We start from the raw sequence: 17,603 nt of genomic DNA, 5'->3' as shown, positions 1-17,603 counted from the left end.
CTGAAAATTGTTCTCATTATTCTTACGTCTGTCGTAATAGTCATTCCTATACGGTGTATTGCGATAGGAATTGAAATACTGTCTTCTCTGTGCGTAGTTGTTTCCTTGCTGCCGTGTGTTACTGTTTGTTGGATCTGGGACTATACGTCCACGCGGCGAAACATTAAAGTTAGGTTGACCTTGTGCATTCCATTGTTGGTTAGGTATGCTAACCAGCTGGTTTTGATGTTGTTGTTGTGAAACACCTCTATTGTTACTAAAGTGTGCTTCCTGTTACTGAAAATTTTGACGATATTGATACTTAGAATTTTGGCTGTTATTAAAGTTTTGGCAGTTGTCGTTCCTAAAGCGTCTGTTACCTTTTCTATTAAAATTTCGCGTCTGATCATAATTGCTGTACGTTTGTTGGCCTTGGTTGTTATATGTGAAGTTTTTGTTTACGAAAGAATAGTCTGATTGCTGCACTTCTAAAAGCTGTAAAAGATCTCTGAATGCTGAAATGTTTTCTTTTTGCTGGCCCGTTAGAAGTGACATCCTTAATGACCGTAGTAATTTAGAGATGCATAATTGTATAAGTGCGGATTCACTGTACGGTTCACTTAGGTACTGGTTTTGTTGCACCATGTGCTCAAAAAACTGCGTCACACTGGGAAAATTTGAGTTCTCGTAATTTGGCAAACTAATTAACTGATCTTTAATTCCGCGCTGTGTCGTCTTCGACCAATACGCAGATAGAAAAGCATTCTGAAATTCTTCTACCGAGTAACATTGCCTCGCGATCGGTCTCATGCGAGTTGCCGGTTCGCCTTCCAAAAAACTGCAAATAAATTCAAGTTTGTGCGTTACGGGCCAAGTCGGTGGAAAAGCAAAGCTAAATTGTTGAATCCAATCCAGTGGGTGAATCTGTGTTCTGTCATTCTTAAACACTTTAAATTTTCTTATCGACAGAAAATGTTTGTAATCGAAATTATTGTCTCTGTGTGATGGAACAGGTTCAGGATTGTAAGAGAATCTATTGAACTGTGGTTGTTCGGGATCTAAGCCCCGTACTCTCTGTAGATTACCCAAATTACACGCGCTGCGTGCGTCAGACAAATGTTCATAAAGTAGCGTCTGTTGTGGTATGTTATTAACTGAAATGTTTTTCATCTCTGTTACTTCTTGTTGTAAACTTGACAATTTTCTACGCAGCGTGTTATTAGACGAATCGATCTCATTAATTGTCTGCTGTAAATTTTGAAATTCAGGTGTTTGATTAAATGAAATCGGTGCAGTATCGTCTGATTTATTATCATTATTACTTTCAATAGCATCAATACGACTGGCTAATTCATCATATTTTTCTGTCAGTATTTTTGCCTGATCATCGGTTTTAGAATCGGACGCATTAATCTGTTTTTGCAACTTACGTGTAGTTTCGTTCAGTTTTTTGGGCTCTGAGCACTATGGGACTCAACTGCTGTGGTCATAAGTCCCCTAGAACTTAGAACTACTTAAACCTAACTAACCTAAGGACAGCACACAACACCCAGCCATCACGAGGCAGAGAAAATCCCTGACCCCGCCGGGAATCGAACCCGGGAACCCGGGCGTGGGTTCAGTTTTTTAACGTCAGCTTTGACGACATCTGAATCCTGTGTTAGTTCTAATTGTTCGAGTCTGTCGGTCACTGTTTGAAAATCGGTTGTGTATGTGTCTGTTTTCGATTTAAGATCCGAAATTTCGTCACGTAATTCTGTGTTCGACTGTTTGATGGTATTAATTTCGTCGGACACTGTCGCAATATTATTGTCTACATACGTTTTTGCCTTCGCAAACATTTTACGTTTGTCTTCTTGTCTCTGTGCTGTGATTGTTTCCATTACTTGTCGTTTTACTTTGTTTTGATCCTGAATAAATTTACGGAAACGCGTATCACTGTTTTGTATATGGTGATTAAAGCGTTCGCCAATCTGAGTGTTCTGTTGGTCGAATTTCGCGTCTATCTTTGCGTGCATTGTGCGCGGAAGTTCTACCGTCATTGCTTTAAACTCATCCCGTAATTGTGTAGCTTTTTCAGAGCATTGTTTAGCGACTCCGCTAATTTCGTCTTTGAGTGTTTATGTTGCAGCTGTTTGCAATTCCCTTAATTCCTGAGCAACACACTTAATTTCTTCGCTACTTTTTCTTGAATAAGCCTCAATTTCCTCGCGTAACTGTTCCTTAGTGTCATGACATTGTACGGCAACGTCTCTAATTTGTTCACTAAGCTGTCTGGAACTGTTGTCTAATTTATCATTTAGCTGTTTGGAACTGTTGTCTAATTTATCATTTAGTTGTTTGGAATTGTTGTCTAATTTTTCATTTAAGTGTTGTTTGAGATTTTCGTTATCTTGTTTGACCTGTTCACTAAGTTGATGTTTGAGATCTTCACTCTGTTGTTTCGAATCTTCCTTATTTTGTAGCAATATTGCCATAATTTGACCCAATGTAACATTCTCTACCCCATTCACTGTGCTGTTTAATGGTGGATCTGGAATTGTCGCATTTTGTGTGACCATTTGGTCATTCTGAGATTCACAAAAAGGTTTGTCAGCCGAATGTACACTGTCAGACATTATTTCGGAACTAAATAAATCCGTCGTACTTTGTGTATCCTGTTCATTTTCATTAGACAAATTTGTGTGTTCATCACGTAAATTTAGTAAACCGGTTGTGTTAGGCTCGGCAGCGCTCATTACAATAGAGCGTCCCGCGTCATCGATTGTCGTCAAATCAACAGAGGACATAACCGAGTTCGTTTGTTCATCATTAAGACAAAAGTCGTCATTAGTGGTTGGAATGCACTGATTGTTAGTAAACGCAGGATTGTTATCATTACACTGCGTGTCACATGTCCTATCGGTAAAGTTGTTTGAGTTGGTAGTTTCATTCATAATACCTCGCGATACACTATTCACAGTCTTTCGCGGCATTTTTACAATAGTCAATTATTCACAAAACAAATAAGCACAAATGCAAAAGCAACACACAAATACAACAGAGCAACGAATTGCCGTTGACCTGTAGAAAGAAAGTCACAATATTAGTAAAAGCGTTGCGCCAAATCATAATTATATCTAAGCAACTAAGAGCAGATATCTGACTGTTTTTCAAAAGATTCTCAACGAAATACGATCCTGGACTGGGTGTCGCCAAGTGTAACCTCCCCACCGAAAATTTTAAATGATATTATTTTAAATACTAATGGGCATTGAGCTAAGTGTAAGCTCCCCAGAGAAATTTTGAAACACAATAGTTGAATGTTAACAAGAATACAACCTAACGTCAGCTTCCAGCAAATAAATTTAATGACAATGACAACTAAACAAAAATTAGCAATCTGACACAAGTATAACTTCCTCACAAAAAAAAAATGAAAGTCAATTCAGTGATAAGAAAATCTCAGTGATAATGATAACTCAATTAAACCGAAATATCGGTCTTTGGCCCTGTGCAAAAAATCATAATTAATTTCTTACCTCATTGAAACTGCATGTCAAATTTCTGCTCTTATTGTTGGCCACGGCTTGGAGGAACTGCATCGCAAGTAATATTTTTTTTTTTTTTTTGAAATTTAACTATAACTTTTCTTTAAAGGAAATGGAAGGAAATCGTTCGTTCAATTAAATAGTACTTTTGTTAAAAATATTGCTTTGAAATCAAAATTATTATTCGGGCGATTGTTGCACAAATTAGTTACAGTTAATTTACATTATTAGCTGAGCGCATTAAAAAATAATATACCTCATCCTGAATCTTGACCAGAGTGCCATGTCGACGCTCGCCGACTCCTCACACACAACTGTACTCGACTGCTACTACCGACATACTGCACTGCTCACAGACTGCCCACTGACTACTGCTCGCAACTGTACTGCACGACTACTACTGACAGAGTACCGCTCGCAACTCTCGCGCGGTCAAGCGCAGACTAGCCACGATAAATGGCTCTCTGGTCAGAGACTCTGCAATGCCTCGCCATTGCCGCCACACAACATACGTGTTTCACTGGGAGAAATACTCGCGAGGCGGAAGGTTTTAATTTCCCTATTGGCTTGTGAAGCTGCAGCGAATGTAGCTAGAGATACGTGTCTGGAGTGACGCCTGTTCTGCTCCCTCTAGCTGCTTGCCGGGAGACCCTCTGTGGATTGAGCAAGATACGGCGGGAACCAGCATGACCGCAGGTGTTGGACTGATGATAACCCGCTGAACAGAGATGCGTTGCGGGTTGGCGGCGTCGCTGGTGACTCTGAGATAGACACCAGTTTACACGAAAGTTCTCCCTTAAATGATAACAAATATAACAAGAATGACAGCACAGTATCGCTAAATTATTGAAACTGCCTAAAATTACTACTAGGAAACCAAGAGGCGTATCATTCCAATGGCAAATTACGTCCTTTTCTGCTAGCACAGACTTCTTGTAACTAATGCATCTGATTCCTTGATTTTTATTTTATCATGTTTCGTTAACAAGCTTTCCAAGATTTATGCATTACCATTTTCTTCGCCTCAACGAATCTCTTTTAATTTTATGTGCTACTGATACAATTATAATGAAATATTCAGCGTTTCGAGCTCTTTAAGAGGATATATTATGCTTCTCTGACCTTTTATGGTGCAGCAACACAAACACAAAAGTAAATGGTTTCAAATACAAGCAACGCACGTAATCAGATGACCAGTACATGGACGCACCAGCCACGCGTAAGTCTGACATTTCCGCGACGCTACCTATACCTGTCCATCGCGAGGTGAGTTTTCTCTGCAGTGACAGCTTTAAGCGACTGTGCCACGCCCCCTCTACTACCAAGGGCGCCATGTTCGTTTCAGTCAGACGCTGCCGACTCATCGCTACTCGGGACAGCTTTTCGTGTGGCAGAGAACCTGTAACGTGTGCTACAACACTGCCTATCCTTTGCCATGCTTTGTGCAGTTTCTTGCAAAGTATGTGTGTATATGTCATGTAATCTCACAATTTCGCTTATTATCGAAAGAACTATCACTTAGGATATAATGTGATATTTGACATGACATCAGAATTGAATTCAATATGGCGATCCAAGATGGTGGACCTGGGAATACGAACACACTTCCTAGGTCACTTTTCTTAACTTGAAAGTGGCGGGAAATCAAAAAAATCATTCCTTGCAAATGAGAAAAGTAAACATAATTTAAATGTACCCAACGAGGGTACACAGATTGAAATAAATATTGATGACTTCATCCAAACTATGCACAATTTTTGGTGAACTTAAGAACTGTTATAGCTAATCCAGATGAATCAGAATCGTATTATCCAACGTATGATGGAAAATCCAATAATAATGTAACAAAACTGTTTCGTTATGTGACTGTAAAGGAAAGAAATAACATTTTATCTAGAATCGCACATTCTTTGAAATTTACTATTAAAAACAGTCTTCATCACGATTTATTTATCAAGGTGACCGGTTTCGATCACAACTGTGGTCATCTTCCGACCTACAGGATGTGTACAAAGCTTTAATTAGAGGGCTACATACATTAAAGAAGATACATAAAGTTATAAAGCTATAAAAAGATGAATTACTATTGAGTAGGATCCTCTTTCTGTTGGAGAATCAATACTGGAGAAACCAGAGCACGTCTTACGATACATAATGGAGGCTCCACTGACTTCAGACTGCATGATGTCATTACTAACCACTGAGTTGTAAGTCGAATTATAATTTAAAATTTCTTAGTTAAAAGAACATTGTCAAGAACTAAAAATAAATACACACTAAAATTAGCTTATTAAACAGCTATTGTCAATTAAGAAGTGTTAAAAATATTTGACTATGTAGGAAAAATGAACTTCGGTTTGGCTGTACATGGGTTGCCCTCTCAAGGCCTGTTAGTGAACCATTTGGAACCACTGGTTGCCATGGTGAAGTTGGACGCCGTTGCAAAGATGAGGCAGCAGGCTTCTTTCCACTGATAGTTGTTGTAAAGTCGATAGTCGAACTAGTGGTTGCCATAGTGAGGACAAACGCCAGTGCAAAGATGTGGCAGCAGGCTTCTCTCCAACGAAGTTGTTGTGAAAGTGGAATGGTGCGTCAGACAATGTATTATTGAGCAGCAACATGTCTTTATTGAAACGATTTTCAATGTGTAAGCTGCAATAATCTGTAGCTGATATGTATACTACATGCTGCACAGATACAATATGAAGTAGTTGTCCATATATATGAAATATTGTCTATGAAGTTGGTATGTAAATTACATGTGACAATTTTTAAAGGCATTGCTATTCCTCAAGTTATATTTCAGTCTTACAAGCAAATAAAAATAATGAAAAAGGAAGGAAAATTATAAAATTATGAACCATAGTGTCAAAAATAAAATGATGTGAATTAGCAATATGCAGTCTACAAGCAAAAATTCTAAAACAGATAGTCAGTCATAAAATAATATTTGGTGAATAAAATTACAATGTAAAGATAAAATATTTCCTAAAAGTCTTAATAATTTTTTAAAAAAATTTTAAAAAACAAAGGACAGAAGAGTAAACATTCTGAAGAAGATCATCGAAAAGCTCAAAGAAATGTTTATCTTTGAACTGAAGTTGTTCGTTTAAAACATATAATGGATTACTTTTGTGAAGTGAAAAGATTTCAATTTCTTCTCAGGTATTTAGCAGTGGTCCTTTTGGCACAGTATGTAATATTTTCAAAGTGTTAGAAATGCAACCCTCTGAATTATTGTAACCATCAAGATGTTGACCAAATATTGATTTGGTACATGCAGTACCAGTAGTATGTTCTCTGAAACGTGTTAAAAAGTTACAGCCAGTTTGGCCAATATACTGTTTCTCACAGTCATTACATGTTATTTTGTAAACGCCTGACTTTTGGTATATATTTGAGTCTCCAATTGTGTGTTTCAGTTTCATCTGTAGGGGGTTATTAGTTTTAAATGCTATTGTCACGCTTGTGTTCTTAAATAATTTATTTATTTTATCTGAAATAGGTCCCATGTATGTCTTTTTGTAAATCTCTTCTTGGAATTTGTAACAGCATCATTTGTTTCTTGTAATTTTTGATATAACAGATCAATACCTGATGGGAATTATAATAGTTAGCAACTGCTATCTGTTTTGATGTATCAATCTCCTTCCGGATTGCATCATGTTGGAGAGGAAATTTCAGTTTCCTATGTATTATAGTTTTAAAAAATACCATTTGTATCTTGATGGATGGCATGATTTAGCATTTATTATTACATCGGTTGATGCGGGTTTTCTATAAATAGAAATATTATGTTTTCCATTCTTATTTGTAATTGTGAGGTCCAGCATATTAATACTATTGTTACTATCGTGTTCTACTTTAAATACAAGTTTTGGATGTAAATTATATGAGTTGTTAGCGAAAGCATCAGTTTCTTCCTATAATTTAACTCCACAATTGAGCAATGCAAATATTGAACGTGTGATTGCTGACGTAAAGATTGCTGCAAAACATGTACTATTTAGTAAGTCTGAAATATGTGACATTGCACGTAAAACTAAAAATGTCATTACTAATGAAAAAGATAAATACAGATATAATAATGAATTAAAGCTCGTACAACAAATCACGAATATACCTATTCAAGAGACTATCTCTATTATTGATGATAACTTAACATATCACAAAATAATGAGCCCCGAAGAAATAGTAGAATTCATCAAACTGTTAAGAATTACTCTAGATTTTAATTATTTTTCATTTAATAATAAAATATACATACAGGAAGATGGACTTGCAATGGGGAATTCCCTGGCTAGCACTATAGGAGATATCTTCGTCAATTATGTTGAAATTCAGTTTTTAAAAAATAATCCAGAAATAAAAAATAAAGTTATATACTACAAAAGATATGTTGACGGCACACTGCTATTATGTAATGGCTCTAAGGAAGAAATTGATGCTTTAGCTAACAACTCAAATAATTGACGTCCAAAACTAGTATTTACAGTAGAACATGAAAGTAACAATAGTATTAATTTGCTGGATCTCACAATTACAAATAAGAATGGAAAACATAATATTTCTATTTATAGAAAACCCACATCAACCTACATAATAATAAATGCTAAATCATGCCATCCATCAAGATACAAAATGGCATTTTTTAAAACGATAATACATAGGATACTGAAATTTCCTCTCCAACATGATACAATCCAGAAGGAAATTGATATATCAAAACAGATAGCAGTTGCTAACAATTATAATTCCCATCAGGTATTGATATGTTATATCAAAAATTACAAGAAACAAATGATGCTGTTACAAATTCCAAGAAGAGATTTACAAAAATGAAATACATGGGACCTATCTCAGATAAAATAATTAAATTATTTAAGAACACAAGCGTGACAATAGCATTTAAAACTAATAACCCCCTACAGATGAAACTGAAACACACAATTGGAGACTCAAATATATACCAAATGTCAGGCGTTTACAAAATAACATGTAATGACTGTGAGAAACAGTATATTGGCCAAACTGGCCATAGCTTTATAACACGTTTCAAAGAACATACTACTGGTACTGCATGTAGCAAATCAATATTTGGTCAACATCTAGATGGTTACAATAATTCAGAGGGTTGCATTTCTAACACTTTGAAAATATTACATACTGTGCCAAAAGGACCACTGCTAAATACCTGAGAAGAAATTGAAATCTTTTCACTTCACAAAAGTAATCCATTATATGTTTTAAACGAACAACTTCAGTTCAAAGATAAACATTTCTTTGAGCTTTTCGATGATCTTCTTTAGAATGTTTACTCTTCTATCCTTTGTTTTTTTTTTATTTTTAAAAAAATTATTAAGACTTTTAGGAAATTGGTGTACCAACTATTAAATATGAACCAACTTACGAGTTAGAACAACGAGAAAATATTCTGAAAAAATCGAAATTTAAGATATCTTTTTATGAAGTACAACTGCAGAAGTAGTAGGATTGAGTAGTAAGAAAAATTTCGAACTAGATATCACATAACTGCAGAATTTATGGCATATTTCAAATTTATTACATTTCAGACAAATTGTAAAAATAATCGGTTACTTCGCTCTTCGTTATTCGACCACATTAACTGGAACAAATGAAATTTTACCACAGGAAATCTGGAATATTAACCCACCATTATCTCAAAGCATACAATCAATTTCTCGATTTTAAATGAGTTACACTACTTATATCAGATGCTGACATAATCCCACATAATTTCATAACGAACTATCCTATCTACGTGATTAATGTTACATGTAGAAATAATATTGTAAGTTCAAAGGAAAGGACTAGGAATCTTTGTGTGGAACTTGTAATGAACAAATCCCTTCAGATACTGCAACGTATGTTGGAATGTATAGTTAGAAAAATTTAACTTACAATGCTTCACACAGAATATTTACTGAAAGTTTTTAACTATATAAATGAATAAAAAATTAGAAAAAGTTAAAGAAATATTAACATCATGTTTTCATTTCATTTTAAAATATTGTCAGGAAGATAAAGAAAACAAAACTGAAAAATTTAATATGTTAATTAGAAAATGATTGCTCATTGTATGTCTTGTGTATAGCTCTTTTTATGTAGATTATATTAGCATTTCGAATTTTCAAAACCAATTAAGATTTGCGTGAGATCGATGGCTAAAGGACAAGTCTGCTTCATCTGAACTACCAGTTTGCAACTCGTATTTTATCTGGTGGCAGGTGGCCTCTAGATAAAGATAATACTGACCTAGAGCAACAATTTCCGTCAGTGAAAGAAAGGTTGCGCACTGAGTGAACTTACGTAAACATTCTTTTCCTCTATTTGTAGTATGACTTACGTGAAACATTCTCTCGCGCCAATCTAAGGCAATTCAAAACTTCTTTCAGAGATGGCGCTGATGGACGATCCATTGAAAATAATAGCGGAACATGTTTTACTTAAAACATAAATTAATTGTTTTTAAAGTTGTCTTCAGTATTCATACTATCATTTACATGTTATTCACATTTCTTCACTTCAAATAAAACACGAAAATGTGAAGAAAATAACTTATTTACATCCAAATTAACTGATGGAAGTAGTGCTTGTAGAATGTACTTTGTCACTCGAATACCTAATATATATACCATTTTAGAGGATATTTACTGTGTCAAAGCTCTAAACCAAGTATGAAGATTGAAGGATTTTGACCATTATCTCTTGAAATCATCAAAGCGTCAGTGGTTAGAGAAGAACTAGCTATTTGACAAAACTTTCTCTATTCTCGCTTCTGTACGATCTATCACCAAGTAAAGGGCAAGTTTTTAGACCCATCCTAAGGAGCGGGTGGTGTGTTTCATCCCGAAATAATGGAGCCCTCTGTTATCTCAGAAGCAAGATGCACTGACGTACGAGAGGTCAGAGCCCGGAATCTCGGTTTATAGGACTAACACAGTGGAAGGTGTTCGCTAGCGAACGTTTTGCACTTTTTAGGAATGAAGCTAATTTTGTCCTATTAAATTTCATAATCTTTAAATGGACAATATCAAACAGCTAAAGCAGTGTGTTGACTGTCTAGAAAAAAGAATATTAATGAATTTCATAAAGATAAGTAACGAAAACAGCGACTGTTAACCATCCGTTGCCATGAGTAAACGAATCATTTATGTCGATGCTGAAGTTCAGTCTGCAACCACAAAAGACTGCAGGTCCATCCAATAGAGCGTGTCCAGCGACAGATTTGATGGTATTCTTTTTCTTGTCGGCGGCAGATGTGGTCATTTCCACGTCTTCAATTGTTTTGTATATTGTAAAGAAAGTGCATCGAGACATCAGAAAATTAAAGTTACATGTGAACTTGGTAGAACTGTTGGTAAAACAAGAACACTAAGTAATTTAAAAGAAATTAAGTGATTTAGACCTGAAAAGTAGATGTTCTGTTAAGTTCTGTGTAAGTTCTAGTGAGTTAGCTCACGAGGAACGAATCAGCTAGTGAGCTAGAACTGAGATATAATCTACCAAAACGTCCTACTCTCATTGTCTATAGAAAATCTGACACCCACGCACATTGAACCACATGTGGAATACTTTTAAGCTACACTGAAGCGCCAAATAAACTGGGAGAGGTATGAGTATTCAAATACAGAGAAATGTAAACAGGCAAAATACGGCGCAGCGGCCGGGAACGCCTACATAAGACAAAGAGTGTCTGGTGCAGTTGTTAGATCGGTTACTGCTACTGCAATGGCAGGTTACAAAGATTTAAGTGAGTTTGAACGTGGTGTTATAGTCAGCCCTGGAGCGATAGCACGCAGCATATCCGCGGTAGCGATAATGTGGGGATTTTCCCGTATGGCCATCACACGTGTGTACCGCGAACATCAGGAATCCAGTAAAATATTAAATCTCCGACATCACCGCGGCCAGAAAAAGATCCTGCAACAATGGGATCAATGACGACTGAAGATAATCGTTCAGAATGACAGTCTTCCACAAATGTCTGCAGATTTCAATGCTGGGCCATCAGCAAGTGTCAGTATACTAACCATTTTCTCGTGTACCGTTGATGACTGCACAACACAAAGCATTACGCCTTGCCTTGGCCCGACAACACCGAAATTGCACTCTTGATTACTGGTAACATATTGCCTGGTCGGACGAGTCTCGTTTCAAATTGTGTCCCGCGGATGGACGTGTACGGCTATGGAGACAATCTCATGAATTCATGGACTCTGCATGTTAGCTGGGGACTGTTCAAACCGGTGGAAGCTCTGTAATGGTGTGGGGCGTCTGCAGTTGGAATGATACGGGACCCCTGATACGTCTAGATACGACTCTGGCAGGTGACACGTACGTAAGCATCCTGTCTGATCACTTGCATCCATTCATGTCCATTGTGCATTCCGACGGACTTCGGCAACTCCAGCAGGACTGTTCCACACCCCACACGTCCAGAATTGCTACGGAGTGGCTCCAGGAACACTCTTCTGAATTTAAACACTGACGCTGGCCACCAAACTCCGCGGCCATGAACGTTTTGATCATGACTGAGACGCCTTGGAACGTGCTCAGAACAGATCTCCAACCCCTCGCACTCATACGGAATTATGGGCAGCCCTGCAGGAATCATGGTGTCATTTCCCTCTATTATGGAAATCGATGATGATGCTGACTAGTTGTTCCTGTTATCGACATTGACATTAGCAAGATATATGTCTTACCTTCAAATTTGAAGTCGATAACAAATGACAAAAGAAATATTTTTCTTCATGTTATATAATTAAGGATTAATAATTTCGGATTTTTGCTTTACGTGTACTGTGAAACCTTGGTTCTAAGTCAATGGGAAGTACCCTATCGGTTTTGGTGAGTGAAGTTTCGAGTATCAAAATATGTGATAATCGGCCATTTCTTTTGATAGTTTTGACTTAGAAGCTTAAATTTTTACACTGCGAAGGGGCCATAGACCTTGAATATGATACGCCAACCTGTTACAGAGAAAGTTTGTCTTAAGGGGCGGACAGACAAACAGACGGATGAAAAATGACCAAAATATATTTTTTTGTGTTATAGTTTTACAAATTAAGCATTTTCGATTTTTTTGCTTTACAATTGTACTGTGAAACCTCGTTTCTAGCTAAATTTCATGATTCTAGGTCAACGGAGGTATCCTATAGGTCTTGATGAATGAGTTTTGCGAATATGGAAATATGTGACTTACATAGCTGTATCTTTTGACTGCATCGACTTATAACCTTACAATTTCTTTACTGTTTAGAGACCACAGCCATCTCTGGCTGCTGAGGCAACACTGGGATCAGCTGTGCATAATGGGAGATGGGACTCTGTGGTGTGGGTAATGAGAAGCCTGGGGGCGGGGGGAGGGGGAGGGATAGCAGTGTGGAGTGGGGGACGCTAAAGTGCTACCTGTGGGAGCTCACAGGGACCATGGAGAGCGTGTAGGGCAGCTATGTGCAGGCGGGAGGTTAGACGGAGGGTGGGGTGGGGGGTTAATGGGAAAGGAGACTAATAAAAAGACAGTGGGTACACTGGTGAATAGAGGTCTGTGTAGTGCTGGAATGGGAACAAGTAAGGGGCTAGAGAGTAGGACAAAGACTAACGACATACATAGCCAGGAGGGTTACAGGAACATAGAATATACTGCAGGGAGAGTTTCCACCTGAGCAGTTCAGAAAAGCAGTTGCTGGTGGGAAGGACCGAGGTGGTGCAGGCTGTGAAGCAACCATTGACATGAAGAAAGTTGTGCTGGCAGCATGCTCAGCAATGTGGTGGTCCAGCTGTTTCTTGGCCACAGTTTGTCAGTGGCCGTTCATGCAGACAGACAGCTTGTTAGCAGTCACGCCGACATAAATGCGGCACAGTAATTGCAGCTTAGCTTTTGGATCACTTGACTGGTTTCACAGGTAGCACTGCCTTTAATGGACTAGAGTAGGTGATGGTGGAAGTGTGACGCTACAACGCAGTCCTTGCTATGAATTTTTTCGCTTACTTAACACATGAGCAAATGCCGGGATGGTTCCTTTGAAAGGGCACAACCGATTTCCTTCTCAATCCTTCCCTAACCCGAGCTTGCGCTCCGTCTCTAATGACCTTGTTGTCGAATGGACGTTAAACACTAACAAGTGTTGCATTCCACCCGACAATAACACCAAGTAGGTTCCTTCCGATCCTTACTTATCTAATTCAGCCGAGTGTGTCACGCCATAATCAAGAGAAAATATGTTAATTATCAAATTATTAGCATACACGGTGAAGAGTAAATTTCAGACTGTTTTGAACGATTGGTTATCATAGTTAATTGTTGCACTTAATAAGCTTATGCAAACCGTAGTAACTTAATAATAGACTGAAGTAATAAAATTGATTATTAAGATTTATTTCCATGCATATTCAGCTGAAGTAGCCGGCCGGTGTGGCCGAGCGGTTCTAGGCGTTTCAGTCTGGAACATCGCGACCGCTACGGTTGCAGGTTCGAATCCTGCCTCGGGCATGGGTGTGTGTGATGTCCTTAAGTTAGTTAGGTTTAAGTAGATCATAAGTTCTAGGGGACTGATGACCTCAGATGTTAAGTCCCATAGTGCACAGAGCCATTTGAACCATTTTTTCAGCTGAAGTTAGTTCAAGGATATTTCATGAAATTATAAAGCTTATTCCACCTGACAATCGCCCAATTAATGAATTTTTATCATTCAAAATATAGTTAATCAATTATTGGCGATATATTTCATTATCAGTAGATCAAACTGTGCAAAGTACGTAATTTTAAAGACAGAATGACAGTCCATTATTCAAAATCTAGATAGATAATTATCTGTGTTGTCAGCATTGCACTTAGCTGACAAATTATGAACAAAATAACTATCAAAATACTTATTGAAAGTTGACCATTAATGTTTAAGTGTAGTTAGATTGTTATGACATTATTTTATATGACTACTGAGCCTGACACAGCACTCACGTAAAAGTTCATGTTCCACCTGCTGCGCTACAAACTGGTAAACTTTATGTTTGACACAATTATTCACGTACTTAACAGTACTGTGGCTCATCAGTTGAGCTGGCGACCGATTTTTTAATTACTTTTACAACTTAATCATTTCTTTCGGTAAAATTTCAAGTGGCAAAATTTATTTCCAAATTATTTCCATTATTTCGTTTACCGATCGTTATTGAATGAAATTACTCATTCAATAACGATCAAGTTTTAACGTCTCCTGTTTCCCGCGGAATAATCATTATTTACTTCGGATTCGGATGCCTTATCCCAACACGGGTCAAAATTCATAATTCACGGTCATTGTTAACTTGTAATTTCGCAAATCCCGGGAACTTGGGGGGTGTTATAGAAGGACGTATGTGACAGTTGTTGCATCTAGGTCTGTTACGAGGATATGTGCCATGAGGCATAGGGTTGGGAGCAGAATGTGATGTATTCTTTTCTGAAGACAAATCGTTTGCAAGCGTTGTAGTGGAGTGTCGATGTTCACGGATTTTGCCGTTCCTCTCAGGACGTGGAGGAGTTCGTATCTCCGTACCAGCACAGTGAGGACCCAGTGAGCGACTTCCGCCAGCTGCTGCAGAGCGAGATGCAGCGCAGAGGTGAGCAGCTCCTTTACCTCTAGTGTCAGCCAGTGTCTCAGAAACAACGCTTTACATGTGCCTGGGTGCATCTAACGCCAAAACCTCCAGCTGTCCGACACTCAGACCTGTACCGATCGTTGTATGTCGATAGTGTGTCAACCAAAGCTCCGATTTAGTTTGTACTATGTGCTGTCGTCCAGTAGAACGACGTAAACGTTAATTAAAAGCAACGTGAGAACTATGGAGCACACAAAAAGCATTACGATCAGTAACTATCAGGTATAGTTTCCGTGGGGAAGTTTGTAGAGCAATAGATCGTTGTACTAAGCATACTGGGTTTAAAACCCAATGATTGCAATTTTTCTTTACTATATTACGAGTGAAAGTGTTATATGGAACTACGTCATGTTTATAGAACTGTGCACTTGGCAGTCTGTTTTCGCTTCGTTCCATTGAAAGCACGTAGTAAACCTACAGAGTACATTTGCAATTTCACAATATACAAGCAGAACAAAAAGGAAGAAACAGTTGCATCACATGTGCAGAAGTAATAATAATAATAATGGCCACAATAATAAAAGTAATAGCCGTAATAATAAAGAGCGTGATCCATTCAGGAATTAAGGCTTCACAGTACTGGCTGCTTAAGAAGAAGTGTATGAACAAAATTACTTTTGTTCACCAAGCACATTTGATAAGAGCTTACATTTGTACATACACCCTGAAGATTGGCGTATGAAAGATTGTGTCTGAAACAGAACTTTGTCGAAGTTTTAAAGCCATTATCCACCGGTGACGGTGAGAATTATGCAAATGTGGAGAACCAAACTGACTGTATGTGACGGGCTGCAGCTTAAGAAGATTTTTCCGTTGTTGCAGACTAATCTCTTCCGAAGAATCTCGAGCACCATCAGACATTTTACGCGTCATATGCTTGTACACTCTGAAGAAATGAAGATCGGACGGTTGATAAATGAAGATTGTGTTTGCTGGAATTACGTGAATTGCGATTTTGTTTCCTGGTAGGTTATTTTGTGCGTGCTTGTCACGAAGAACACTAATGTCTTCGTGGGGTCCATACGAATCCAGTATTAGCAGAAGTTTCTCCCATATAAATTTCATGCTTAAACACTTAAAAGGATTTTTAATCAGAGGGGTGCTGTGGGGCGGCGGGTGGAAATTATTTGTTTTATAAATGTAATGTAGAATGTAGAAATTATTGCAGTGTTCCCGGCCGTTCTAACCATATGTGGGGCAGCTGGTGGAATTTATGTATATATTTATATGTAATGTTTTGTGATGTAGAAACACTGCATTTCCCTGCTGTTTGACCATATGTGGGGCTGCGGGTGGAATTATGTTGTTTAAAACGTTCCTATTATTTATGCTGTTGTTTTGCCGTTCTCAACACTGGCTCTCTAACTACAATTTTGGCAACCAGAAAGTGATTAGCAAAACGTGAAGCCTGTAATTGGAATTCCTAGTGCCCACTTCATCTGAGAAATACACTTATAGCTACAGCTTATAGCTCTGAGGAATTAGGAGATTGTCTGGGATTAATAATCAAAAACGATCGTGAAACAAAACGTTCTCTATATTCTGAAAGTCACAGATGAAAAAAAAAAGAATCCTCACAATCTGACTAACAGAGCAGTTCAGAGTCTAATGCGCTGATGTAACTATAACTGTCCAAATTAAATCTTTAAGTGAATGCTCGCCATAATTAGATGATTAGGTTCATCAAACGCCACGCTAAATAATGGTAGAATGTCTGTCCCGCGGCGACACGTGAAAATACGACATACGCAAACTGAAGATAGATCATTAAAGTCATCCCAGAATTAACACTTCACTCGAAAATGATTTCATGGTTACGCGTATCCCGAGTAACTTAATAAGGCATCAAAAAAATGGTTCAAATGGCTGTGAGCACTATGGGACTCAACTGCTGAGGTCATTAGTCCCCTAGAACTTAGAACTAGTTAAACTTAACTAACCTAAGGACATCACAAACATCCATGCCCGAGGCAGGATTCGAACTTGCGACCGTAGCGGTCTTGCGGTTCCAGACTGCAGCGCCTTTAACCACACGGCCACTTCGGCCGGCAATAAGGCATCCGAGGCGGTTTATAGCAATGATACCGACGCGACGCGACTGCCGACGCAGATGGTGTGCTATTCAGCGTCTGGAGAGAACTAGGGCCTTGCTTCCTCGCGTGGATCTGCACGGAGATAACTGGTCCTCCGATGTGTGATGGAGTTCGCAGCAGTTATTGCTTTGCCTCCCATTCATGACGACGTAATGCGTCTTCACATGTAGATTGTCTTCTTGGGTGTCTCCTCAGCACAGTTCTGCAGTGCTAGCTATGATGCACTGAGCAGGTGTGGCCAGCGGGTGGTGACGCTGCGCAGCAGTTTGCGGCCCAGCGACCGGATTTGGGCGTTGTGTGACTGGCCTCCACGTTCGTAAAAGGTGCGGGCGGT

General features: G+C 38.3%; 1 protein-coding gene across 1 annotated transcript in view; it reads left to right on the top strand.

Moving 5' to 3' along the window:
- Positions 1-15,160, top strand: part of LOC124593881 (juvenile hormone acid O-methyltransferase-like) — a 36,206-nt gene extending 21,046 nt beyond the window's left edge. The window contains exon 4 of the mRNA XM_047132228.1: positions 15,047-15,160. Within this exon, the coding sequence (XP_046988184.1) occupies positions 15,047-15,160 (114 nt within the window). The remainder of the gene's footprint in view (positions 1-15,046) is intronic.
- The last annotated feature ends 2,443 nt before the right edge of the window (positions 15,161-17,603 follow it).

The sequence above is a fragment of the Schistocerca americana genome, chromosome 2 (genome assembly GCF_021461395.2).
Source record: "Schistocerca americana isolate TAMUIC-IGC-003095 chromosome 2, iqSchAmer2.1, whole genome shotgun sequence".
Classification (NCBI taxonomy): Eukaryota; Metazoa; Arthropoda; class Insecta; order Orthoptera; family Acrididae; genus Schistocerca; species Schistocerca americana.
Note: the sequence above shows the minus strand (reverse complement) of the source record. Positions and strands in the feature narration are given on the sequence as shown.